The sequence below is a fragment of the Phoca vitulina genome, unplaced genomic scaffold, assembly GCF_004348235.1.
Source record: "Phoca vitulina isolate PV1807 unplaced genomic scaffold, GSC_HSeal_1.0 scaffold20, whole genome shotgun sequence".
NCBI classification, from domain to species: domain Eukaryota; kingdom Metazoa; phylum Chordata; class Mammalia; order Carnivora; family Phocidae; genus Phoca; species Phoca vitulina.
The window spans coordinates 10,269,337-10,296,353 of NW_022589723.1; the positions used below are offsets into that span (position 1 = coordinate 10,269,337).

The 27,017-nt window shown below is 40.2% G+C and overlaps 2 protein-coding genes across 12 annotated transcripts in view; both read left to right on the forward strand.

The window, feature by feature from the left end:
• MGA (MAX dimerization protein MGA) overlaps positions 1-19,854 on the forward strand; it is a 166,550-nt gene extending 146,696 nt beyond the window's left edge. For all 9 annotated transcript variants that reach the window (XM_032418052.1, XM_032418053.1, XM_032418055.1 and 6 more), the window contains exons 18-24: positions 3,080-3,210; positions 6,717-6,768; positions 9,040-9,246; positions 10,572-10,683; positions 10,965-11,198; positions 12,263-12,439; positions 13,752-19,854. In XM_032418052.1, coding sequence (XP_032273943.1) covers positions 3,080-3,210; positions 6,717-6,768; positions 9,040-9,246; positions 10,572-10,683; positions 10,965-11,198; positions 12,263-12,439; positions 13,752-15,028 — 2,190 coding nt within the window. In that variant the 3' untranslated portion in view covers positions 15,029-19,854. The remainder of the gene's footprint in view (positions 1-3,079; positions 3,211-6,716; positions 6,769-9,039; positions 9,247-10,571; positions 10,684-10,964; positions 11,199-12,262; positions 12,440-13,751) is intronic.
• Positions 19,855-21,486: 1,632 nt separating this feature from the next.
• Positions 21,487-27,017, forward strand: part of MAPKBP1 (mitogen-activated protein kinase binding protein 1) — a 51,153-nt gene continuing 45,622 nt past the window's right edge. For 2 of the 3 annotated variants that reach the window (XM_032417221.1, XM_032417224.1), the window contains exon 1: positions 21,487-22,396. In XM_032417221.1, coding sequence (XP_032273112.1) covers positions 22,280-22,396 — 117 coding nt within the window. In that variant the 5' untranslated portion in view covers positions 21,487-22,279. The remainder of the gene's footprint in view (positions 22,397-27,017) is intronic. The other variant, XM_032417222.1, reaches the window with a different exon arrangement.

The following is a 27,017-nucleotide window of genomic DNA, read 5'->3' on the forward strand; positions in this document are numbered from 1 at the left end:
ATTGAGCTTATATTGTTCTTTGAGACTTGCCTGCTCTTACTGAAAGGCTGGCTCATGCCTTTGGGGGATAGATGCTTGAGAGTTCCTTTCAAGTTAGGTTTTAAGAAAGAAATCCTGAAACTCCTACTCCCATTTGTTCTCATTTTTTTTTTTTTTGTTTGTTTTTTTGAACATTTTCTGTGTGAAGTGGTTACAGCCTATCTGGTAGATATATAAAAAACAGGGAATGGGTGACCTTAGAACTAGAGGAGAACTTACTGCTTACATTTAGAGAGATGTTTCTCTTTTTGGAGAAAAATGGAAAATACCATTTAATATTTTATTATCACCCTGCCCTAAGTTGCTTTTAAATTATTTCCTAAAATTAATTTCTAGAGTTTATGTTTTAAACTTTGATTATCTTCCTTTGTAATGTGACCTTTATAATTTTTACAAAAATTTTTTGAAGCCGTTTTTTGTAGACTTCCTATTTAAGGTTGTAACCCTATCTAAGTGAGAAACAGATACAGGGCAGGAGTTGGACAAACTTTTTTTGTAAAGGGCTGGATTGTTAACATTTTAGACTTTGCAGGCTGGATGGCTTGCTGTTGCAACTGCTCAGTTGCCGTTATAGCGTGAGAGCAGCCATAAACAGTAAGTGAAAGAGTGTGGCTGTGTTCCAGTAAAACTTTTATTTATGAAAACAGGTTGCAGGCTGTGGTTTGCTGACACCTGACAATGGGGTTTGATGTAAAACATAAGGAGATTGTAGCCAGCTGCTTGTAGGGTGCCCTCAAATCTAAACCGTGTCCCTCTCACTAGGAGCAGATAATGTGGCCCTCTGGTGATTGTCATGCAGTTCTCACTTCCATGAGATTCAGTCTCTGTGTTATCTGGTCCTTCTCTGTTTTGTTTCGTTTTTTTTAAGATTTTATTTATTTGACAGAGGGAGACACAGCGAGAGAGGGAACACAAGCAGGGGGAGTGGGAGAGGGAGAAGCAGGCTTCCCGCGGAGCAGGGAGCCTGATGCAGGGCTCGATCCCAGGACCCTGGGATCATGACCTGAGCAGAAGGCAGATGCTTAATGACTGAGCCACCCAGGCGCCCCTGGTCCTTCTCTGTTAATGCCTAACTGCCTTATGCAGATAAAATATAACAGAAAGATTAGTATTTTAAAACTCTAAAATGTTTAAATATTCTAATGTTCCTATGTTGGTTATTTCTGTACCTCATTGTCTCATTTGTAAAATGAGGATCTAGCTCTACTGTTAGATGATTTTATATACATTTGCCCTATATTCTGTCTGTAGCCTCATCCTTTTTGAGGACAGATACCTGTGGGTAGCTGAAGAATCTGAATTCATTGAGTTTAAGAGTTAGATTGCAGATCTTCTTCTGCTTTTTGCAGAATCTCCCATTGTAAGTCAGCTTGGGTAAGCATCAGACCAAAGACAGTCCAACTTTAAAACCAGTGAAAACTGTTGCTGTCAGTAGAACTGACTTAACAGAAGCTTTGAAGTGTCTTAATCAAGGGTGACATTGCTTGGATTTCCTAATAGGGAATCTGACATACAAGGTACAGTGACCTTTTTAAAAGTATGGGCATTATATTAAATGAACTCTAAAAACTAAATTCTACATTGTATTTCTGTACCTGTCCGACATGTGTGATACTTTTGTGCATGTGATTAGCATTATACTGGAATAGTGTAAGGAAAGTAGTGAGTATCCTCTTTAATTTAAATATTCTATTGTGAAGTTTATTGGATATTATTTATGAAGCCTGCAGTTAAAGCCATGCTGTAGGCAGACATTCTTCGGTTTAAATACCATAAAGCATCTACCTACATTATAATTTAGACTCTTTAGATTCTGTCAGGACTCTGTTGATTTAGCTTCCTAGAGTTAATATATATTGTTCACATTGTTTAAATTAAATAGACATTGTTTAAATTGGGGACCAAGGGGAAAAAAAAATAAATTGGGGATCATAATTGATGGCTTGCATTTAGTGTCTATCAGCCTTATGGAACCTATAAGTCATGGGGGTAAGTAATTTTTCCATAACGTTTAAACAGAATTAATAAGGTGATTGGGATGCTTCATTTTAAGTTGTGCCTCTCAGGTATAGTACTATTATAAACAGATAACATATTCCCAGTTTAGTTTCTGGCATGGTAAACACTACTTTTAAAGGTGGACTTAAATATATCTACATATTCTATAATTTGTATATTCTACTGTTTACATAAAATAATACAGTGAGTTTCCATAATAGGTGCTCAATAAATGCTCACTGATTGACTTTTTAAAGATTGTATATTTTAGAGAGCGTGCACATGAGTGGAGGAGGAACAGAGGGAGAGGGACAAGCAGACTCTGCGCTGAGCATGAAGCCCAGTGTGGGACCTGATCTCACAACTCTGAGATCATGACCTGAGCTGAAATCAAGAGTTGGTCGCTCAACCGACTGAGCCACCCAGGTGGCCCAACTTTATTACTATTTTTTTTAATGTACAGTAAAGCAAGTACAGTAAGCTTGGGCTTTTTTTGATACCTGAAATTCTTCAGCAGCTTTCCTTGTGTGGGATTAAGAGGCTTAGAAGACTGACTCTGGGCTGTATTCTGTTTTCATATCTGCCTTGAGTTTGTTTTTGTGGGTGTGCAATAAGGGGTTAGCCATGAAGCACTCTTAAAATAGAACCTGAATTTTTTTCCTTTCCCCCTACCCATTCACCAAATTTTACTTTACTCCTATTTAATCTTAAGATTTATGAAGCTTTAATATATTTGTACCTGAGTTTTGTCCACTAGAAATAACACCTGAAGCATATACAGCCCTCTGGGGACTCTGTTCAGTCTAGTGATGTCTGTTCAGTATGTATCTATGATTTTTAATGTAGTGCTTGGTTGTTAGCTCTAACCATATGTTGTCTTCATAACTAATTCCTTCTTATGATGAAGTTTAGGATCATCAGTATTTATGGTGTAAAATCAATGTTTGGCCCTGGTTGGTTTTATAAAGGGAACATTTGGTTGAAAAGTTTAGGTGAGTTTGCTTCCCAATACTTTATTTACTGTTGGAATGCTTTATTTCAGAATAACTGTGTAGAATACATTGAGGATGATGAGGAACAGGTGGACATTGAGACTGTGGAAGAGCTCTCTGAGGAAATTAATGTTGCCCACATGAAGACCACAGCTGCCCAAACACAGACTTTCAAACAGCCGTAAGTCTTTGTCTTTGGAGTTTTGTTTTTTGTTATTGTTGTTTTGTGACCATATACAAAATTAAATGTTCTGTTTAGGAGCTCTGGATAACTGACCTGGTTTCTTTATTCCTCTAGCTTTTTTCTGATTAGTAGAGGAAGAGGGAGCTGGAATTCAGAGGTAATTAACTTGCCTTGGTTATTGCTAGAAGACCATGTGTGAATGTGAATAACCTATGCTTTTGGAGCCTGACACATGGGTATTAAAATATTAGTTTTGTTTGTAGCTGTTTAACCTCGGGGCAAGTCTTTGAGTCTTAGATTCTTTACCTGTGAAATGAGGAAAATGCCCCCAATTTGCGACTAGGGTAACTGACACAAGTGGACTACTCAACAGAAGTTAGTTCCTTTATCTTTTAAGAATAGACATTAAATTCTAAATTTGGTTACTTTACTGATTAAACAGTTGAGATACAGTTGGGAAATTTTTATGTGTTCACAGATGATGAGATGAAAATAGAGTATGATGACTTGGTCAGGAAAATTTATTCCATTTTTTGTGTTAGTAAGCCTTGTATTGATTAGGGATTGGGGTGTGAGAGGTTGATGGAAGTAAGATAGGAGTCCTTATTTTGTGCCAGACTTTGTGCTTTTCCTGTTACCTCATTAACCACCATGTAAAACAGCAGTGAGTTGAGAAAGAGTAATTCTTCATCCCTGATGATGCTGAGAAAGTCTCAGGATGGGGACATAGGTCTAATAATTTTCTTCATTTCAGAGCTATTTGGAGGCTACTTCAGCTGCCTATTGGTTAAGGTTGAAAGAGTTGAAATCTTGTAACAATGTAATTATTAGACTTAAGGTTAGCAGTATCGCTAGATATGCTGATTATACTAAAGTTGATTTTTCTAAACAGCAACAAACAAAAAATACCATTTATAATAGTAACAGAATAGTAACAGAAAAAAAACGTGTTTGGGATTATTAACAAAAGCTGTGTAAAACTTTTATAAAATGTTACCGTGTGACATTGAAGATCAATTCAATAAATGGAAAGATACCATCTTAATGGGCTGGAATAATAAAGGGCCAAGAATAACACACAAAAAGCACAAATTGTAAAGGAACAGATTGTTAAACATTTAAAAATTTTCTCTCACTACACCATGAAAACTGAAAAGGCAAACTTATACTGTAAGGAAAATATTTGCATACATGTTTGACAAAGGATTATTATCAAGGAAATAAAATAATTCTTTAAGTCAGTGAGAAAAAGATGATGGAGTAGATAAATATGTAATGGATATCACAGGCAGTTCACTGAAGAGGAAACCTGGATGGCCAGTAAACACATACAGATTTGTTTAACCTCACAAGTATTTGGGGATATACAATTTAAACCACAGTGACTTCATTAATTCACATCCATAAGATTGGCCAAAGTTGTGATTTCTTTTTTTTCTTTTAATTAAAAAAAAAGTGATTTCTGGTAGGACTATTGTGTCTAGTTGTGGAGCAATGGGAACATACTGCAGGTGGGGGTATAAATTGTTAGCACCACTTTGGAGAGTAGTGTGATATGACTGAAGTTGACTTCCATACCTTTCTTCCACCCAGAAATTCCACTCCTAGGTATATGTATCCTAGAAAAGTTCACACATATGTACAAGGGGCCATGTATGGGACTATACATTGCAGCATTGTTTGCCATTGAGAAAATTTGGAAACAACCTAAACAGTTATTAGAATTCTGAAAAATAAATTTTGGAAATTTCACACTTCGGAACACTATATAGCAGTTAAAATGATTGAACTAGAACTGTGTCTTTCAATATCTCAGATACAATGTTGAGTGAAATCAGATGAAGAAAGATACACTATAATAATATTTAGGGGGAGGGGCGCCTGGGTGGCTCAGTCGTTAAGCGTCTGTCTGCCTTTGGCTCAGGTCATGATCCCAGGGTCCTGGGATCGAGCCCCACATCAGGCTCCCTGCTCAGCGGGAAGCCTGCTTCTCCTTCTCCCACTCCCCCTGCTTGTGTTTCCTCTCTCACTGTGTCTCTGTCAAATAAATAAAATAAAATCTTAAAAAAAAAAAAATAACGTTTAGGGGCACCTGGGTGGCTCAGTTGTTAAGCATCTGCCTTCGGCTCGGGTCATGATCCCAGGGTTCTGGGATCGAGCCCTGCATCGGGCTCCCTGCTCCGCGGGAAGCCTGCTTCTCCCTTTCCCACGCCCCCTGCTTGCATTCCCTCTCTCGCTGTGTCTCTCTGTCAAATAAATAAATAAAATCTTTAATACACACACACACACACACACACACACATATAATGTTTAAAGTGCTACATAATATTTTCTGTTTAGGGATGCATACGTTCCTAGTAAAACTGCAAAGATATGCATGGTAAAAACTCATTTTGGGGGCACCCAAGGTGGCTCAGTTGGTTAAGCCTCCAACTCTTGATTTTGGCTCAGGTCATGATCTCAGGGTCGTGAAAATGAGCCCCATATCGGGCTCTGCGCTCAGCAGTGAGGCTGTTTGAGATTGTCTCTCTCCCTCTGCCCCTCCCCTCCGCTCGTGCGTGCTCTCTCCCCCCTCTCTCAAAATAAATCTTAAAAAAAGAAAAGAAAACCCTCATTTTGAGAATGTTCACCTATGAGAAGGAAGAGAGGAAGGAAATGTGATCGGGTGGGCTGCACATAGATCTCCTGTGTTTTTTGATGAATGGGTAAAGAAGATGTGTGTGGTGGTATTCCACACACAATGGAATATTCCTCAGCCATCAAAAAGAATGAAATCTTGCCATTTACAACCACATAGATGGAGCTAGAGTGTATTATGTTAAGTGAAATAAGTCAGAGAAAGACAAATACCATATGATTCCACTCGTGTGGGATTTAAGAAACAAAACAGATGAACATACGGGGGGAGGAAGGAAAGAGAGGGAAACCATAAGAGACTCTTACAGAACATACTGAGCCTGGTTGGGGGGGAGGGGTTGGTGGTGGTGGTGATGAGGGAGGGAGGTGAGGGGTGATGGAGGGAGGCTAGATGGGTGATGGATATTAAAGAGGGCATTTGATATGATGGCACTGGGTGTTGTATGTAAGTGATGAATCACTGAATTTACTCCTGAAACCAATATTGCACTGTGTGTTAACTAAGTAGAATTTAAATAAAAATTTGAAATGGAAAAAAAAAAGATTTCTTGTATATTTGAGATGTTTTATTTCTCGAGCTACATGGTAGGCACCCAGATGTTCATTATATATTTTGTTTAAACAATTTTGTATATATGAAATATTTCATGATTGAAAAAGTAATTTGCAGTTTTAGGGACTATTTGAATACTTAGTGAAAAAAGCATACTATTGAAATAAATCATATTGCCCCATATCAGACCTTGGCAAAAAGAAGCTGGTTATACTTTTAAACAGTTTGGGATGGTTTTGTTTAGTGTAGCTGTGAAATAGGTCTTGGGTTTTTGAATTTCAGTAAGACATTGGAAAATATTGTCTTTACCTAGGTGCCGTACCCATATCTCTGCAGATGAAAAAGCTGCTGAAAGGAGTCGAAAGGTATTTACAATATATTTAATGACAATTACTCATTTAACTAAATTGATAACATTTGTCATTAGGGTTTAAAATAACATTCGTTGTATTAGCTATGACTAATACAGGCTATTTTTGCCAGTGAGTTAATATAATTAGCTTTTTTTCTTAATGAAATTATACTATTAAAATGCTTTTTTCCCCCCCTCTTAACCTCTACTGCTAAATATTAGAATACTTTAGAAGAATTAAAATGGGTACGGAGTTGATGAAAATAGATGTGCTTATTTGAAAACTAATCCTATATTCTAATTGTGTGATGTGAAAAAAGGCTGGCATTCTTTCTTGTCTAGGCTCATGATTTTCAGTGACCTAAAAAATTAATTATTCTCTGAATGATGGCTAGCAATTCAAGAAGCCATTAAATTATGAGCCCTCTTAGATTTTCTTGATGTATTTAAATGTGTGATGTCGTGGCACCATAATTAAGCAAGGGTTTTTTTCCCCTTATCCTTAGGCGAAGCATGGAAGAGAGTTTGGTTGTTTAAACCATTTTCCACTTGTTATTCTGTCTTTTTAATTTAAGTGATAAAAACAGTGATGGAGATGGGGTTGAGGTGGAGAGTGGTATTCAAGCCTTTTCAAAAACCACTGGGTGATTAGTTTGGGTTTGGTGTGGTTTTGGGTGGTACATATTTACATGATTGTAATCATTTTGCATATATCACTATATTTTTTCATTCATCCTAAAACATTTTTCAGATGTAAGAATTTTCATAATAGCTTATATACACAAGCCACTGTTTTGTACCCTAATTATTACATGCAAATCATTTGTAGCGTTTTACTATAATTAAACTTGGTATTAATTTTCTATCTTGTATCTTTTATTTTCTCATACTATATTAATGCACAATGAGTTTGACTTTAGAAAGACAGTGATTTTATATAAGAGTTTTGGGGTACTATCTGGGTTTGATAAAGGCCAACAGTGTCAAAAGAAAAAAGAAGTAGAAACATTAGAGAGGGAAAAACACAAAACCAAGAAACTGTAGAAGACAGGGAATATAATTATGACTCACTTTGTATGAGTAGTATTCACATTGTCTTGATTTAAGGTAGCCACTGTTAATGATTTTTTTCAAGTTTTCATAATCTGTGAATAAAGTATGGAAGACTTGCAGTCTTGAAAAATGTGTAAGTACAAATGACAAATTGGGAGGTGAAAGAGGGAAGAAGAAATGAAGGATACGAGTGCTGATATCCTCATTTTACAAAGAGATACTGTGTTGATGAAATGAGAAATTGATACAGAATTATATTCAAGTTGCAAAGGGATCAATATAAGAATTAAAATTAATGACATGTCTGTATTAGGAAGAATGTGAGATGTTAGTGGTGTGAGCTAAGTCTTCTGCATAGCAGGAAGCAGATAGCATTGAAAATGGAGAAGAATAAGCTTAATATTACTGTTTTTTACTTAGAATATAGATTTAAGAACCAGAAGAAGCCTCTAAAAGAATCAGGAAGTGGTTGTTTTTAAGGATCCAGGTACAAATGTAGGGCACAGTTGGTTTTCATGATAAGCTCTTCAAATATTTATATTTAAAACCCCGTGTGCATCTATTATTACTATTTTTTTTTTTAGTAAGTAATTTTTTAAAGTGAAAGAGAATAACAGAAAGAAGCCTAAGGCATACTGAGGGTCAAGAAAGGCTTCTCTGGAAAAATGCAAAGTTTGACTTTTAAATGTTAAGTTTTGGAGGATAGGATGGAAGGGATAGGTTCAGGCAACAGTTCATAATGGCAGGGTGGTGTGAGATTGCATAGTGCGTTTTGTAAACTTCTAGCACTTTGGAATGGTTGGAGAGAATGGTGATTTAGGAAGAGAGGCGGTTGATCACTTTACCAATTGTAAAAGGTCTTAAAGCAGTTAAAAAAATTTTTAAACCTGTTTTCCATCAATTAAGATTTTGTTGAAATTTTTCATGTGATTTGTGTCATGAAAACAAGTTTTAATAATAAATTTTATGGATAACCTTTTGTTAGATTTCCCTCTTCAAATTCTTCCTCATTTGAGAACCACTGAAATTTGAGCTGGGAGGTGATTTACACGGTTGGTTACTAGATTGGAGGAAGGATAGACTGAAAGTAAGATGACCAATATCAAGAGGTTGTTAAAATAGTCCAGACAGAAAACAGTAGATACCTGGTATGGAACAGTGCCATTTGGGATGGAGGTAGAGGGCAGGTACAAATGAAAGATAATTAGGTGGCAATCTTTTGTTTGGATAGGCTCCACCAATTCCTCTGAAACTGAAGCCTGATTACTGGAGTGAAAAACTCCAAAAAGAAGCAGAAGCTTTTGCTTATTATCGCAGGACACACACTGCCAATGAGCGTCGTCGGCGTGGTGAAATGAGGGATCTCTTTGAGAAATTGAAGATCACATTGGGATTGCTGCATTCTTCCAAGGTTTCCAAAAGTCTCATTCTCACTAGGGTAAGTGTTCTCTGTAAGTGACCCACAAATAAGAATTTGATTAAGAGAATCTTCTAGAGATACTATGAGAAAGAGAATCATCACCCTAAGAGGGACATTGAAGTAGAGCTTATGTGTTAACATCTGAATGTGGACTAGTGAACACCCAGCAAATCTCTTAAGGGGAAAAGCCCTCATGTTGAGTCAGAGTAGTTTGTCATTTAAAGTCAAGTTCTTAACCAGCCAAGCTATCTTTACTTCAGATTAAGTCAGAAACTCTGGTTAGCTCTATTTACCACAATCTCTGTATGTTGGTGTTCTCCATAGCACTTAGGATAATTTACCAGTGAAAAGCACAACATAAGTGATACTTTAACGTAGTTTTAACAGTTGCCAGTCATTTTATTTATTTATTTTTTATTTTTAGATGTATTATTTATTTTAGAGAGAGAGTGGGGAGGGGCAGAGGGAGAGGCAGAGAGAGTCTTAAGCAGATTGTGTGCTGAACTCAGTCTGACACGGGGCTTGATCTCACGACCCTGAGATCACAACCTGTCCTGAAACCAAGAATTGGATGGTTAATTGTGCCACTCAGGTGCCCCTAGAATAGTTTACCACAGTGAAAAGCACAACATAAGTGATATACTTATATATACTTATATATTTTAATGTTTCTGATTTTTTTTTTTTAAGATTTGTGTGTATGAGAGAGGGCATAAGCAGGGAGAACAGCAGGTAGAGGGAGAAGCAGGCTCCCTGCCGAGCAAGGAGTCTGAGGTGTGGGACTTGATCCCAGGACCCTGGGATCATGACCTGAGCAGAAGGCAGATGCTTAGCCGACTGAGCCACCCAGGTGGCCCACATAAGTGATATTTTAACGTAGTTTTTAACAGTTGCCAGTCATTTTAAAAGGAAATCTGAAATATCTAAGGTAGTTTCATTTAAATTGCTTTTAAGTAGAAGTTGGAGGAGTACAAGGCAAGCATTCATATCCATCTAGAACATAGTTATTTCAACCAGATTTTACTTAGACAAGGAGGTGATTTTAAAGTTGATTATTAAAATCTAAGAGTAAAATGTTTTGTATCTCCTTGTAGTACTAGAAACACCTGTGAAACACTCAGTGATGCTCTTTGGAAATAATCATGTTCCTTAGAAGTAAAGCCAGAACACCTCCTACAGTTTAACAAATAATAGTTTCTGAAGCATTAAGAATTGTTTTAAATGACATATAAAGTTTTCTAAAGTATTAGATTAAAATTTTTTCATTGAAGAAATTGTATAGGCCTTACCTGTTTTTAGAAAAGAGCAAATCAATTCACATGATATTAATTTTTTGTTCTTAGGCATTCAGCGAAATTCAGGGACTAACAGATCAGGCAGACAAGTTGATAGGACAGAAAAATCTTCTGACTCGAAAACGGAATGTTTTGATACGGAAAGTCTCATCTCTTTCAGGTGAGATACATGAATGATCTCTGGTAAAAAGAGTATAATACAACATCTTTAGTGAGGAGAAATCCTCAGTTAGACTTTTCAGATACTTCTTAGTTTATGGCTTGGTTCCCAGAGTTAACAGTTACCTTTTGATTGGGTGGGGCGTTTCCTCTGGATTATAATCACTCTTGCCTTCCATAGTTTTGGGGAATATAGTTAAATCAACTGAATTTCAGTTGACTCTATTTCTCATTATTTGGGGTTATATAAAGAGTGACAGTTTATTCCCTATCAACCTATAGGTAAGACAGAAGAAGTGGTCCTGAAGAAGCTAGAGTATATTTATGCAAAACAACAAGCACTAGAGGCACAAAAAAGAAAAAAGAAGATGGGATCAGATGAGTTTGATGTGTCTCCCAGAACTAGCAAACAGCAGGAAGGATCTTCTGCATCATCTGTAGATCTTGGACAGATGTTTATAAATAACAGGAAGGGGAAACCTTTGATTCTTTCCAGAAAAAGAGACCAGGCCACAGGTAGGAGGGACATTTTTTGCTTTCCTTAATGTAGGTGAACATGAGTTTAGTTCAGTGGAGTGAGTCTTCTCTTGGCTGTAATTTTAGATTTAATTAAATGAATTAAAGATGGGTTGTATAAAAAGAATATTAAGTACATTAGATTTTAGTTTCTAGCTTTACACACTCAAGCAGATCTTAAGAAGTTACCAGTTATGGTAACATGTAAGACCTACTTTTGATAGCAGTCATGTTATTCTAATGTTACAGTGAATATTTTTTTTTAAGCTGCCATCCTTTCATACTTTATACCGAAGCTCTTGATTTCCCTGCAGTTTTGCTCATGAGTTGAGTTGTCTTGCGGAGACAAATAAATTGGAATTTTAAAAAAATTTAATTTTGTTGAGTCAGACTCCGTATTTTCATCAGATTGCCTATCAGTGAATTGCTGTTAAGGAACAAAGTAAATTGGTTTTAAGTTATTGTTCTCTCCTATCTTGATTTTGGAAGTGAGGCCTTGTTGCTTTTATATTACTTGTTTTTATTCTTAGAGAATAGTGTATCCTCTTTTACTCTTCGGGTTGCCCAGTGTATGAACCAGGAAATCTAAGAAAGTACTGAGGGATACTAAAATATGAGTTAGTTTTAACTTCGCTAAGAAAGGATTTTAATGATCGTTTAATCCACCTCATTTCATAGATGGAGAAACAAAGTTTAAGGGCTAGAAACTTGTACTTTGTTAGAGGTGTATAAGAAAAGCCTGTCTGGGGATAGAATTGTGCATGCCTTCATTTAGATTCACTATCAAGACTGTTGGAACTATTCCATTGAAAAAGTGGTTGCATGTTGAGTTTTCCTCAACATAAGTTCTGTCCCTTAGGAGAATCAGTGGACAGGTAACCCGTTAGGCAGTGACAAGTGGTTCAAAAAGTAAATTCCAAGTTGAGGTTCCCTAACTAATTTGAAATTTACTTCTTGCCTTTTAAGTCAAGAGTGTGGTTTTAGGGATATCGCCCAGACTCCTAGGTTATACCAACATAATTGAAGACCTTTTATCCCTAACTTATTTCTGATTTTCCTTACAGAAAATACCTCCCCCTCTAACACTCCACACACCGCTGCCAACATCGTGATGACTCCGCAAGGGCAGTTGCTCACCTTAAAAGGTCCTTTATTCTCAGGACCAGTGGTAACTGTTTCTCCTGCTCTCTTGGAAGCAGATCTGAAGCCTCAAGTTGCCACCAGTGCTGTGGCTCAGTCAGGTATGTTGTTATAAGTGTTGTCCTCTCTGGGTGGTGAAAAAGAGTTATCCCTGGTATCTCACTGTGACAGAGAAAGCCTTTGAATGTGTTCTGTAATGATAAAGATCTCTTCTATTTGCATTTTCCTTGGAAAGAGATGACCCTCTTTTTATAACATGTTTGGCTCTATTGATTTTTTTTTTTTTAAACATGGGATTGGGAACTATTTTGTGAGTTTTAGTTATTTCTAAGTAGGAAAAACATTGTAAACAAACGAAAGTAAAAGGAAGATGAGTCATTGTTTTAGGTTTTGGTGTTAATAAATATTTATTAATTTTGTGTTGTAATCTGAGATGGTGCACTCCTACTTTACCAGCCTGATTCAGTTTGAGCACCACTCCCTTTTGGGGAAAAGGAGTAGAATTGAAAAGGAAGTCTCAGTTTGATGATTTAGGTTGTAGGCACCTAAATTTCTATTAAGGTAAAAGGGTATCTTTACCAGTACTAATACTGCTAAACCCTTTCTGGAGGGGTCATCCTTTCTTCTACAGTGCTGCCTCTAGGGCTTCATTTTATTTTTTATTTTTTTTTTTTTTAAAGATTTTATTTATTTGACAGAGAGACACAGTGAGAGCAGGATCACAAGCAGGGGGAGAGGGAGAGGGAGAAACAGGCTTCCCGCGGAGCAGGGAGCCCGATGCGGGGCTCGATCCCAGGACCCTGGGATCATGACCTGAGCCGAAGGCAGACGCTTAACGACTGAGCCACCCAGGCGCCCCTCTAGGGCTTCATTTTACCCTCAGAGTAGCAGTTAATTGGGTGAACAGAATCAAGATCCATGTTTGCCCCAGGATAAAAAATAAACCGGGGAGCATTTCTATAAAAGAATTAAATAGAACTTAAAATAACAAAGAATATTAGAGTACTTTGGTTAGATTTTACCTGTTTTCTTGTTGGGCTAGGTTCGTAATTTGAACCTAATATTCCTTTCATCTTCTTGATAAACGTAAACTGGTGAGGGGTGCCTGGGTGGCTCAGTATTTAAGCATCTACCTTCGACTCAGGTCATGACCCCAGGGTCCTGGTATCAAGCTCCTCATCGCATTGGGCTCCCTGCTTAGCAGGGAGCCTGCTTCTCCCTCTCCCTCTGCCTGCTGTTCCCCCTGCTTGTGCTCTCTCTCTTTGTAAAATAAATAAATAAAATCTTAAAAAAAAAAAAATAAGTAAACTGGTGAATTTTGACTACTAACTCTCTGAGATCTCTGGTCATTGGGTATGAATGAGAATGATGCTTACCACTGTAGATCTAAACAAATTTTTTTTCCTCCTTCAGAAAATGACGACTTATTTATGATGCCAAGAATTGTTAATGTGACATCATTGGCCACAGAAGGAGGTTTGGTAGATATGGGTGGCGGCAAATATCCTCATGAAGTTCCTGATGGCAAGCCATCTGACCACCTGAAAAGTACTATCAGGAATGAAGATAACTCCTTTGAAGATTCGGGTAGAATCTCTTCCAGAAGCAACCATAGAGATGGCAGAATGGCATTGGGTCCAACACCAGTTTTTCTGGCAAATAAAGATTCTGGTTTTCCACAGATAGTTGATGTTTCCAGTATGCAAGAAGCACAAGAGTTCTTACCCAAAAAGATTTCTGGTGAAATGAGAGGTATTCAATATAAATGGAAAGAGTGTGAATCTAGACGGGAGAAACTGAAGCCAAAGGAGTCTACGTTTCATAAATTGAAGATGAAAGATCTCAAGGACTCAAGTATAGAGATGGAACTGAGAAAAGTAGCATCTGCTATAGAGGAGGCAGCGTTGGATCCCAGCGAACTGCTGACGAACATGGAAGATGAGGATGATACTGATGAGACACTGACTTCATTGCTCAATGAGATTGCCTTTCTTAATCAACAACTAAATGATGACTCTGTTAGCCTGGCTGAACTGCCCAGCTCTATGGATACGGAGTTCACAGGGGATGCTCGACGGGCTTTTATCAGTAAGCTTCCTCCTGGGAACCGAACAACTTTCCAAGTTGGCCACTTGGGAACTGGTTTGAAAGAGTTACCTGATGTACAAGGGGAGAGTGACTCTGTCAGTCCTCTCCTCTTGCACTTGGAAGATGATGATTTTTCCGAGAACGAGAAACAACTTGCTGAACCAGCCTCTGAGCCAGATGTCCTTAAGATTGTTATTGACTCTGAGATAAAGGATTCCCTCCTTTCCCATAGGAAAGCCAGTGATGGAGGGAAGAGTACTTCTGGCGTCCCTGCAGAGCCTGAAAGTGTGTCCTCGCCTCCTGTTCTACACATGAAAGCTGGCCTAGAGAACAGCAGCACAGATACTTTGTGGAGGCCTATGCCAAAGTTGGCACCTCTAGGTTTAAAAGTAGCTAATCCTTCCAGTGATGCAGATGGTCAGAGTCTCAAGGTGATGCCTTCTTTGGCACCTGTAGCTGCCAAAGTTGGATCGGTTGGACACAAAATGAACTTAACAGGGAATGACCAGGAATGCCGGGAGAGCAAAGTGATGCCTACACTGGCACCTGTTGTGGCCAAATTGGGCAACTCTGGGGCCTCACCAAGTTCTGCAGGGAAATGAACTTATTTGTCCTCAGGCAGAAGCCAGGCTATGAGGGAAACCTCCTTTCTCTGTAGGCATCTCTTTGTGTCATGGAACTGTGATCCTTGACTTTGATGCGGTGGATAATGGTAGAGAAAGGGGGGTAGGGTGCTGACCTCGATATTAGAAATTACTACTATGAAATTCTGATCATGTTAAAATGTGTTACCTCACTTGTGGTGCTGGGTCTCCTCATCCTCTCTAAGAAGATGTGATCCATTACTGAACACGAGGTGCCCCTCTTACCCAAGGAATTCATAACAAGACTCTAGGTCCATAGTGGTTCCTAGTTCTTCCCTCCCAGAGAAAAAGCTGCTTGAGACTTTGGAGTTGCTATGGGCTGAACTGTAGTGGATAGCTGTTGTTTTAAGTGGTTTAAGTCTGAAATCCAAGGAATGTGATGCACTTGTGCGAAGCGATCCAGAAGAGAGAGTTTTTAGTTGGTGTTTCAAGAGTAGCGGGAGAGAGGATGGGTACCATGGAATACCAAAGTGAAACACTTTGTGTCATTCAGCAAAATTTTCTCTTCTTTCATATCCCAAGTAGCTTCCATTCCCTTTTCAATCAGAATTATAAATCCAAGCCTTCTGGTAACGTAGGAATGCTTTTAACTTTTAATACTAAGGTGATTATTTTGAGATGTTAAGGAAAATACTAGTTCTCCCTTACTGTCTGGGTGTTGAAAGACATTTCACAGTACCAGGAATTTCTACCTGGAATATGTATTTTGGAGGTAGGCACAGAGGGAGCTCTCCCCTTTTCACAAATCACATCACTCAAGAGACAGCTAAAATGAAAAGCATTCCCTGCCCAGACCAGAGACAGTGGCCAAAACAAAAAATTGTGGGGCTGGATGTTTCCCAAATCAAACCAGCCTCCTGGTGCTTGAAGGTTTCATTCACTATTACCTGCACAGGATGTAAAGAAAAGAAAAGTTACAGTAGGCACTCTTTACCAGGGAAATGAGGCAGTATTTGAATCACGAGATATATTTTTTATTATCTGCTACCATGGATTCAATGATCTGTAGAGCTTTTTCACTCATTAGCTGTCAGGGTATGAAGGACTGACAGCCTGTAAAGATAAAGATATTTATATTTTTGTATAGTTGTTTTCATAGATTTCTCAAAGGCTGAAGTTTTCAACCTAGAAGATGAGATTTGTATTGAGTATAGAAATGACGTTTCCTATCTAGTTTGTAAATAATCATGGTGCACTTGAGGGGTCTCTTGGAAACTCCTGGGGGCAAGAATCACTATTCTGAAAATGTATAGATTGGGATTTAGCTGCTGCATTTTGCCTTTCTTAAATAATTATATTTTGGAATGTAACCCCTGTTCTGTCTTCATTGACAGGATTTGCTTGTGTTGTGAAACACTAACACAAGAGCTTCCAGTGCCTGGGCTGTGCCTAGGTGATGCTATTTCTTCTGCATCCTCCCCCACCCCCCTTTGCCTTCTTTATGCCAAATCCCACTCAGCATATCTTCAGACATAGGTTGTGAGACCAGCTTTGGAATGGTTCTAGCCAGTGAATTAGTACTTCCATGGTTGGTTCCCTTTCTAGTAACTCTGGTAATCAGCAGATTGAAAAAGAGTGGAAAAATTTCCTCTGCAAATTGCAGTGAGAGCAAATTCTTTGTTGATTTTGTGCTACTAGCCTTTCTAGACCTGCTCATCAGCATTCAACCTTCCCTCCTTTAAAGGTTTTTGAAGAAGCTTGAAGTAGGTAATGAGTGCCCCTCAGCTTCTCATTATCCCTCCCTCTCCTCTTTACCCAGCAGATTTCATTCAATGCCTTAGCCAAGGAGTCCAGCACCTGTCTCCCCTGCTAATAATTGTCCTTGGAGATCCTAGTACTTTAATCCAGGTATAGCAGTTTCCCATTATTAACTTGCTTGTCTCGTCCTCAAATTTCCTCCTGACTTCCCAAGGCTCTTGTTATGGCTTTTGAGGGTCAGCCAAAGGAGAAGGCAAGTGAGTTGAATAATCCTCAGGAAAAGAAGGACCATTCTGCTTCTGAACACTGTTCCCTTTTTTAGAAGAAAATAGATAAACAGGTAATAATCAGTTCTTGATGGGAAGATAGTTGAGAGATGTACAAAGATGGAAATGAGAGATGATTCCAGGTGTTTAAGGAAGGCTGCAGATGTCTTTACAAACTCCCAAGATAATGGTGTTTTCAAGACCTCTTAGAACTAGTAAGTTGTGAGGGCTAATTTGGAGGGCTCAGTCTTCACAACACTCCTGCAGTCATGACAGAAATCTCAAATCTCCAAAAACTCCTTCCTTTTAACCTTACCCCAGGAGAAACTGATCTATGAAAATGACATGTGTGATTATGAAAGATGTAGTTGAGTGAGAGGAGTTGAGGAATTGGGAGGATAGTGAGCTCTCACCCTAACACTATAAGAAGCATGATCTCAGTAGACCAATAATTCGCCTTTTTATACATCTGTAAATAAATGGAATGTTTTTAAGAATATAATTATGTCAGATTTAGCCTTTTCTTTTATATATTAAATATATATCTTTCCTTTTCTGCTTTTGAAAAATGACTATTTTTTTAGAAATGTAAGAACAGAAGAAGTTTGGTGAGTGGAAGGCAGAATGTATAAACTTGAAATAAATCAGTTATAATAATTAAAGCAGGATTTGGTGTTGGGAGGTTTGTGCTGAGTTGGAGCAGAGCAGTCTAATGCCCTTGAGTCATTTGAGAGAGGTGCCACTGAAGTAGTTTTATCATAGGAATTCCTTACTGTTTTCAAAGTTTCTGACATGCCATCTAGGGGAGATTTTTGCTAATCGTAGCATGTTTTACATGGAGACTTCAAAATTTTGCATAAATTGACAGCCGGTGTTTGTCTCAAGAAGTTCTACAGTGAAGAAAGGCTAGCCTCATAATACTAATGTGTGCAAGGTAATATGTCAGTTACCTTAGAGAATAACGGGACATTAACACAGTCTCAGGGGCTAAGGACAATAAATGTTCTTAAAACAAGGTACATGTTAACTAACTAGTATCAAGATTTACAAAACATTTTATTAAAGGAGTCCTTTAGACATTGAAACTAAGATCACTAACAGATGAAGTCTATGTATTATGAACTTCATGCAAATTACTTTGGGTAAATGTATAATAAATTCAGGGCCCCCCGCCCCCCCGGAACTATGGATGAAATACCTGACAGGCCCTTCTGTAACAAGTTTGAAATGTTTTGAACACAGATGAAAGGCAGATAATCCATACATAATTTGGGGCAGTGTTCAGTAGTGTGTTTTTTGTTTTGTTTTTCTTTTAATTATACTGGTTAAGATAATTGAATGGGATCAGGTGAATTGAGAGGTAAATGCACTTTGAAGACGGGTCTGAAAAATGGTGATAACCCTTGTTCCTCACGTCCGGATTAAAAAACAATGCATAGAGTAGGCAGCACATTTTCAGGTACTTTTATAGAGAATGATGGATAACCAAGAATCTGAATACATTCCTGGCACATAATTGTTGATTTTGAAGAAAATCCTTATAAGGACATCAAATCTTCATGTTATTGTATTATCTCTAATCAAATTTTACATGAACATGAATGGCTGGATACAGAGAAAATTAAAGCTGAGGTATACAGACTGCCATTTGGAGAAAAAAGATCAGTCAAAAATAAATGCATTTTTAAAACTAAGGGGAATAATTTGATATAAACAAATTCTGAACTGAGGCATGGTTGCAGTATATTAAGTATGACTGAATTGCTCTACAGAGATAACATAAGCGTTGAATAATAGTGTGATGGAGGCGTATGTGGAAGGTGAGAAGGCTAAACCATGGAATGAGTTGGGTATTTTGAGACAAATCTAAGCTCTACTAAATTCTTCTATCATTGCAAACTCTGCTGTTAGAAGAGATTTTGTTAAGTAGGAAAGCAGTCTTGGAAGCATTGTTTTGGGATCCATCCTGTTTCCAACTGCAAGCATTGATCTCAGCTGTCCCACAGTGCCTTGCATGTAAAGGTGCTCAATAAATATTTGAACTGATGAGCAAATGTTTACTCCAGCCTGTTTTCCAGGATCTTATAATTGCACCTTTTTGCATGTTAAGCCTAGGGTGAATTTTAAAATCTGATCTAATGAGCATAGTGCAAAATTGTATGCATCTATTCCTAGACATCTACAATTTTAGGATCTGACAACCATGTATGTTTAGGACATATACAAGCAGAATAAAAAGTGAAATAGTGTATGGATGGTGAAATACTTATATAAGGGTCAACTGCATTTGGAGGGTGGGTTGGCAGTTAGTTTGGAGAAAGGGATAGCGCTTTTATTCATGCTAGACCTAGGATTACTATTTTATGAGGAATTAATTCATGAAGCATGGGAACAGCCTACAGCCTATTCCCATATTGACAATTCAAAAGCTGCATGATATCTAGACAATAAATGGATTAAATGGTGAAGAATTAAAAATACATGGTTGGCCTTAGACGAAGTATGCAGATTCTAGACTTAGGATAGCTCATTACACCGTTCTCAGTCTTTCAGCTAGATGATTTTAGACAATGAAAGGAGCTTGGATTTGTCTCTACAGCTTCAGCTTCAAATTAATTTGGGGAACGTGTCTGAGGGGATAAACCAGGCTAACTCTGGACGGGAAATGACCAATGACACTTCGTAAACTTACCTACCTGGCCACAAGTGATGTGAGAAAACCACTAGTGGACACAAAAATGATGCAGAGAGAATTAGGGACAACTCTTGAGGGTGGAGGTGGCAGTTGCTGGGGCATGTAGCACACAAGTAAAGACAGCAGGTGGCACCATTTATTAGTTTTTTTTTTTTTAAGGTTTTTTTTTTTTTTTTAAGATTTTATTTGACAGCGAGAGAGGGAACACAAGCACGGGGAGTGGGAGAGGGAGAAGCAGGCTTCCCGCCGAGCAGGGAGCCTGATGCAGGGCTCGATTGCAGGACCCTGGGATCATGACCTGAGCCGAAGGCAGACGCTTAACGACTGAGCCACCCAGGCGCCCCCATTTATTAGTATTACATTCACTCCTCCCTCTCTCCCCCCATAGAGGTAAAATAGAGTAGCAAGGAATTGAAGGAACCAACTTTCCATTTCATACTCTGTGGCTGACCCTTGCCTCCTTCCTTCAGATTTGAGAAATAAATGGAAAATCCCATTTTATGTTGCTTTATGTCTCCATTGGGTGGAAGAGAAGGAAGCCTCATGCTTCTGGTAGCCATTGCCAGTTGATCGTCTAGGAGGTGACTTGCCAGATTTTTGTTTCAACGTGGGCTTTGCAGATCCTAGTTTACAACACATGGCTGCAATACATACAAGTACATACCTCTTTTGCCAAATGGCTGTACAAGGCGCACCCACAGCAGTGGGTTTAGGGGTCCTTCCATTTTGCTAACGCGTTGTGTCCCCCAGGGGTTCCAAAGATTTGGGTAGGGTGAGACTCTACATAACAGCGTACGCTTTGTCTGGGGTCCAAGTGTTTTGGCTTACGTTAACCTTTTCATAGGCAATCTTGAAGTAGCAACGAGGCCAAAGGACTTCTAGAAAACAAACAGGCCGAGACACGTAAGAAGTAGTATGCACGCGCGCCACTTCTCTCCCCCCACAATGAACTAGAAAAACCATACCACTAAGTCTAGTGCCGACAAGTTTGACGGTGACCTCGCCAAAGTAACGATACTAGGGAAAAGAGTAAATTTTGACAGAAACAAGGAAAAGATCTGGATCAACAAAATCCTGTCAACTCTAGGGGAGAGAGTGCGGTGGGATATCGGAGCCTAAAGGAAACAAATGTATCCCAGGAGCATTCACTTCTCTCCCTTCCCTCGCACACCTAAACTCAGTTCTTGGCTATCATCTCCCGCCCCTTTTTCGATCACAGCCAATCAGGTTGCCCAGTTCAAAACACTTGTTACCAATCTCAAGAGTTACTCAGGGGAGTCATTTCACGTAGGTCAAAGCGCCGGGGAGGCGGCGAGCAGAAACGATTCAAACCACTTTAAATCCCAGCGCTTGGGGTCGATGGGAGCAGAGCCTTATAGCTTTACCTCAACCTTGTAATTGTGAGCTAGGAGTTAGTTTTGGCTAAGGTCCCTCGGGCCTATCAAATGCCAACCGCTGCACCCTGGGGGCGTGGTTACCGTCTTGTTGGGGCTCTGGGAAGTGCACTTCTCCGGAGGACCGGGCCTGATAATACCATAAAAGGCTGGTTCTCTCAATTCTGAAGCCATGTTCTGTTGACTTTCCTTTAGGAGCGCTCCCCGCGACTGCACTGTGCGGAACCCTTAGTTTTCGAGTCCCATCTCTGCTTCCTAGGCCCTGTCATTGGCTCCGCCCCCATAAGCCTTACTGGTCCACTCTCAGAACGCCCTCCTGGTTACAGACCGCACCCCCTCGCCTGGGCTCCGCCTCACCAGCCCGTAGCTTGGCCCAGGCGGTAGTTCGCGTTTTGAGCCGCTCGTGCCACCATAGCTGCTGCTGCCGCTGCTGCTGCGGAGCCGAAATCGCCGAGCGCGATGCCTGAGGGCGCTGTGAGCGGGGTGCTCCCCGCGCCCTGGGGCTGGTGAGGCTGGGCCCGAGCGGGGGCGCTGGCGAGTTGCTGGGGCTGCTGAGGGAGGTGAAAGAGAAGGGTCCAGGGCCCCTGCGGAGGGCCGAGAGCGAGCTCCCGAGGGTCGAGGGTGGGGGAGGGAGGCTCCCGTGGCAGAACGGGTTGCCGGGCCACAGCGAGCCCCGCCGCGCCGAGTGTCCCTGCGGCCGCCAGCTCAGGTGTCCAAGCCCCGGGCGGGACTCCTCGGTGGCCTCGGCGGCCTCCTTCTTTAGACACTGCAGTTGCCATGGGAACAGTTGGGAATTAACGGGGACCAGACCAACCACAGCCCTACCAGGGCCAATCCCATCCCTCTGGCTGAACGTCTCTGGCAGGCGTGGGCCTGGTATTTCTTTGCAGCTCTGGCTTTTTTCCCCCTCTTTTTCATGGGTTTGTCCTTCAGACGTAAGAAACCGCGCAGGGCTTGAAGGCAGGTATGAGGAGAAGGGAGAGGGTAATGCCTAGAGATAAAAGCTGCAGACACGGCTAGCAGAAGATAAGGTGGCCTCTGCCATCTCAGGTCAGTGGGAGGGCATACTGGAAGGACCTGTGGAGTGGGAAGGCAGTGCCGCTTTTGAGACAAGTTCCAAGACTGGGCCAGGAACTGTCCCCCGGGGCTCCTCATCATGATGGCTGTGGAAGGGTCAACTATTACCAGCCGGATCAAGAACCTGCTGCGATCCCCATCCATCAAATTACGCAGGAGTAAGGCAGGAAACCGGCGAGAGGACCTCAGCTCCAAGGTGAGTCCTAGTATTGGGAGGCACCCGTTTCCCACCGTCCCTCTCTTCTGTTCCGTGTTCTTCTTTCACCTTCCTCTTTCTCGGGAAAGAGAAGAACCAGAAGCTCTTGTTGGCTCTAAACGATCAAGTGTGCCCATCTCTGCGCCTCAAGGAAGCGATGATTTAATTTTAGGTTAAAGGAAAAAGAGCAGCAGGAGTGAGCATGCCGAGATTTCTCCGTGAAAAAGAATAGGAGGAAGGCAACCTGGATTCAGTTGTGGCTTCACTACAAACTAAGACTGTGCTTGGGGAAGCCAGTTCATAAGTGATGACTCAGTTTCCCATTTTGGATGAGGTAGTGGGACCACATACCCTGTGAAGGGCTAAGTTGTGACTAATATAGCTGCAGGTTTTAGTGTCACAGCTGAGGTTATGCAAGACAGTAGTAGCAGAAAGAATACCTAGTTTGAGGAATTGACTTGCTAAATGCTTTTGCCTGGGGTCAAAACAAATTTGTCTCTTCCAGAAGCCTAAATTAATTTAACTGGAGCCTCTTAGATGCTTAGGAATGATAACATGCAAGGAGCCAGGTATCTGCTAGCAAAACAGTCCTCCTGGTTTGTCCTTGAACACTGCCTGTCTTACTCACTCTGTGCCACCCTGCTGCACAAGTTCCTCAGAGGCCAGTCCCTTTCCATCCCCTCACTTGTCTGGGTGTTGGTCTTTATGCTTTCTTCAACTTCGTTGAGCCCCCACAACTTTGGGAATACAAAAGCAGACCAAATTTATTTAATCCCTGAAGGAATCTAGGGTTTTGTTCCCACAGAATCAGATTCGACTTTTGTGTCATATTAGCAGCCTATAAACACAGTAGCCTTGTGCAGTCCAGGATTGCTACAGGGAGAGACACTGGAGACAGCAGCATTTTATTGCCTTGCCTGTATCTCTTCAGAGGATGAGTAGAGCCAATGAGTATTGACTTAGAGTGCTCATGTGCAACATGGAAGGATTCTGGGAGGACTTGGTTCAGATCTCTGTCCTTTAGCAGAACCTTACTTGGATGTGGTCAGAAGGAGAACAGCCTTCCTGTGTATTTCAGCAGAGATCATATTGAATTGAAATTGGCCACAAGGTTCCATGGCAGTGGAGTTGGTGACCTTTCTAAGGACTCTAATAGGAGTTCATTGTTCATATTCTCCAGAGGTAGGAGAATGAGCCTGGAACTTAGAAACTGTCTTAGATTTGACTCTTTTCACTCATTTACTGTGTTGGATCACTTAGTACTGCAAGCTCTCTTATTCTTGGCTGGTAACTTGACAGTGACCACCACCACTAGAGCAATCGTCTCATATGTTTTGGCTTCTTTTTCTGACCACGAATGCTATAGGTAGTAGAAATGTGTAATGGGAGTTTATTCTTCAGTGTTAATACTTACTATAATTTTGGTCTGGATCCAGAAGGTGCAGTCCACCATTCTTTAAAACTTCCCATATCACTCATCATTAATGGACTCAACAAATGTTTATTGTGTGCCTGTTATGTATGGAATCAGTGATGAATAAAACATCCTTGCCATCAAAGAGCTTGTGGCTAGTCATATTATATATAAACAAATAATTACAACTTGGTATGTTAAGTGCTGTCCTAGAAGTAAGCATAAAGGTCTTAAAGGCAGCACAGGGAAGGGAACCTAAGTCAGCTTAGGGGAATTAGGAAAGACTTCACAGAGGTAGGGATGCTTGAACTGTGAGTCCTGAGGCAAGAGAAGAGGGAAAGCTCTCTAGGAAAACAGTGAAAAAGAGCATCCCAGTGGCATCACCATTAAACATCCCTGTTTCAAATAGAAATTCAGTGTTTCAGACTGCTTTAAATGGCTTTGTTTGTCCTAGAGCTGTGAATGAAGGAAATACTAAGCTGAAGTTGAATGACCCTTGAGTAGTCCGACAGAGCAAGAGTGTGGTGTCTATCTTTAGCACCCAAAAGTAATTGCTGTCTTTGTGTGCCTGGGACCCTACAGATGTCTGACTCCCCACACTCCTTATTGAAGTCTCGACTTAAGATGATTCTAAAAGCCTGCCCTGTAGTAATCCACATAGGACCTGATGTATAAAGCTTTGTGAGCTGCTCTAATATGTGGTGGCTGTGGGTCATCATGGTAACAATCAGAAAGCTTGTAATTCACGGATAACTAACTCTGAAATAAAATTTGAAGACCAAAAGACATATGCCTTTGAGGATTGGGGGGGGGTGGCAAAGAAGGAAGTGACAGAGGGCCTTTGTGCACCTCTTACCTGAGATGGCCTGCTGCTTTGAGTCATACTGTTCCCCCTGTCTAAAGTAGCCTTTTCACCAAATTCTCCCCTTACTTTTACATCCAGCTCTATATTTACTGGAGTCTCAGGGACTTCTCTGAGTAGCCCCACTACCTTAGAACCAATCTCTAATTGTTCTTTTATGTATGTCTTCATTTCCTAAGGCGAGGGGTCATGTTCTTTATTTCTTTTACATCGCACTGTTTAGTATAGTGTAAGGTGTGCAGTAAATCCTAAGTGAATAAATGAATGAAAACACTTTAATGATGTCAGAATTAGTGGGGATAAACTTGGAATTCCAGAAGAATAGGAGATAATCAGGAGGAGTTTGGTGATGTCTTTAAAGAAAAATTGAAATTAGGAATAATAAGATATTGAAAAAGAAGTAGAGATGTAGCCAGCCTCATTAGGTGTGAAGGGCACAAGTAAGAAGGGAAAGTGCATAAATGCAGAAAGCAGTGCTCATTAAAGACTTTTTAACTCAGGAGAGACTTAGTTAAAAATACGGTTGACATATGGTTAAAAGCTGGAATGAGAGCCAAGTAGAAATGGGGATTGAGAATCTTGATTGAGAAATGGGTAATTGAGAGCTAGGATTTGTATTGAACTTTCTCTAAGGGAGGGAAGTCTCTGCAGTGAGATAGAATTAGCAAAGAGTAATTTGAGGTTTTATTGCCAGATCTGAGTCTTGATGAAGTGTAACTCAAAGTTATCAGTTGTAAACACCCTTCAACTTCAAATTCTGTGCAGTTGTTAGTTCTGCCATTCAGCCGAGGCTGTGTTTTCCTTAAGCATGTGTGTGCTCTGCATAGCTAGCCCTCCCCCTCTTTTCTTAAAGTTTCTGGAAGATTTTTATGTGGAGGGAGCTGGGTCATTTTTCTATTTTAACAAAGGACAGAAATGGAATGAAGCCGAGCAGGCACGATGTAAGTTAGGGATACAAAAGGATTGCCTGTGCTGGAGAGTTAGATTTTGAAAAAGTAAATGAAGAGGTTTTGAAATCCTCCTCCTCCTTAATAGCCATTTGTCCAATCTGGGTTATGTATTATTCTTCTGGAAACAATGGGTAAGATGACTTGTAGCTTTCTTCTAGTTCTCAGTTTTTATGGATACAAATCTAATGCATTCTCTCTCTTTTTCTCTCTCTCATTTTTTCCCCAAGTTTTCTCATGTCTGGTTGTATGGTGGTGCTTTGAGCCTTTTAATATGTGGCTCTAAGAAGAGTTTGTGTAGGGGATTTTCATGGAAGAGAAAAAACTGGCAATAATCTAATTGCAGCTTTTGCTCAGTGTTTGAGTCCAGGTATTAGTACTGAGACTCTTTAATCTGCCTATTTGGTAGTGGGAAAGCATATTCATTTCCAAAGCATTTATGTATGGATCATTGGCTTAAGCTTGATGGCTCTCGACTTGGGAGAGAAGTCAGGACAGCAGTGAGATAGAATACTTCGGCAGCTTTTTAAAAATACACATTCCTGGGCCCCATCCTAGCTATATGGAATCAGAAGCTCTGGGGGTAGAGTTTTTTTTTATTATTTTATATTATTTATTTATTTATTTTATTATTTATTATTATTATTTTAATTTTTAAAAAAAGATTTTATTTGTCAGAGAGAGAGAGAGCACAAGCAGGGGGAATGGCAGGCAGAGGGAGAAGCAGGCTCCTCGCTGAGCAAAGAGCCTGATGTGGGACTCCATCCCAGGACCTGAGTCGAAGGCAGACACTTACCCAGCCTAGCCACCCAGGCTTCCCTCTGGTTGTAGAGTTTGGTAGTTGTTTTTTTTTTTTTAAAGATTTTATTTATTTATTTGACAGAGAGAGACACAGTGAGAGAGGGAACACAAGCAGGAGGAGTGGGAGAGGGAGAAGCAGGGAGCCCAATGTGGGGCCCGATCTCGGGACCCTGGGATCATGACCTGAGCCGAAGGCAGACGCTTAATGACTGATCCACCCACGTGCCCTGGTAGTTGTTTTTTAAAGATTTTATTTATTTGACAGGGAGAGAGCGAGCGAGCACAAGCAGGAGGAGTGGCAGGCAGAGGGAGAGGGAGAAGCAGGCTCCCCACAGAGCAGTGTATACATTAAGTTCCACCAGAAGCCCGCTGCTGGGTTACAAACCTGTGGCTTAAGTGCTAGGACCCTGAAATCTGTTGGCTTCATACCCAAGTACTCATTGAGGCTTCTTCTCTCTTTTTTTAAAATTATTTTACTTTATTTAGAGATTTATATATTTATTGGAGAGAGGGAGAGAGAGCATGAATGTGGGGAGGGGCAGAGGGAGAGAGAGAGAATCTCAAGCAGACTCTTCACTGAGTGTGCAGCCCAATGTG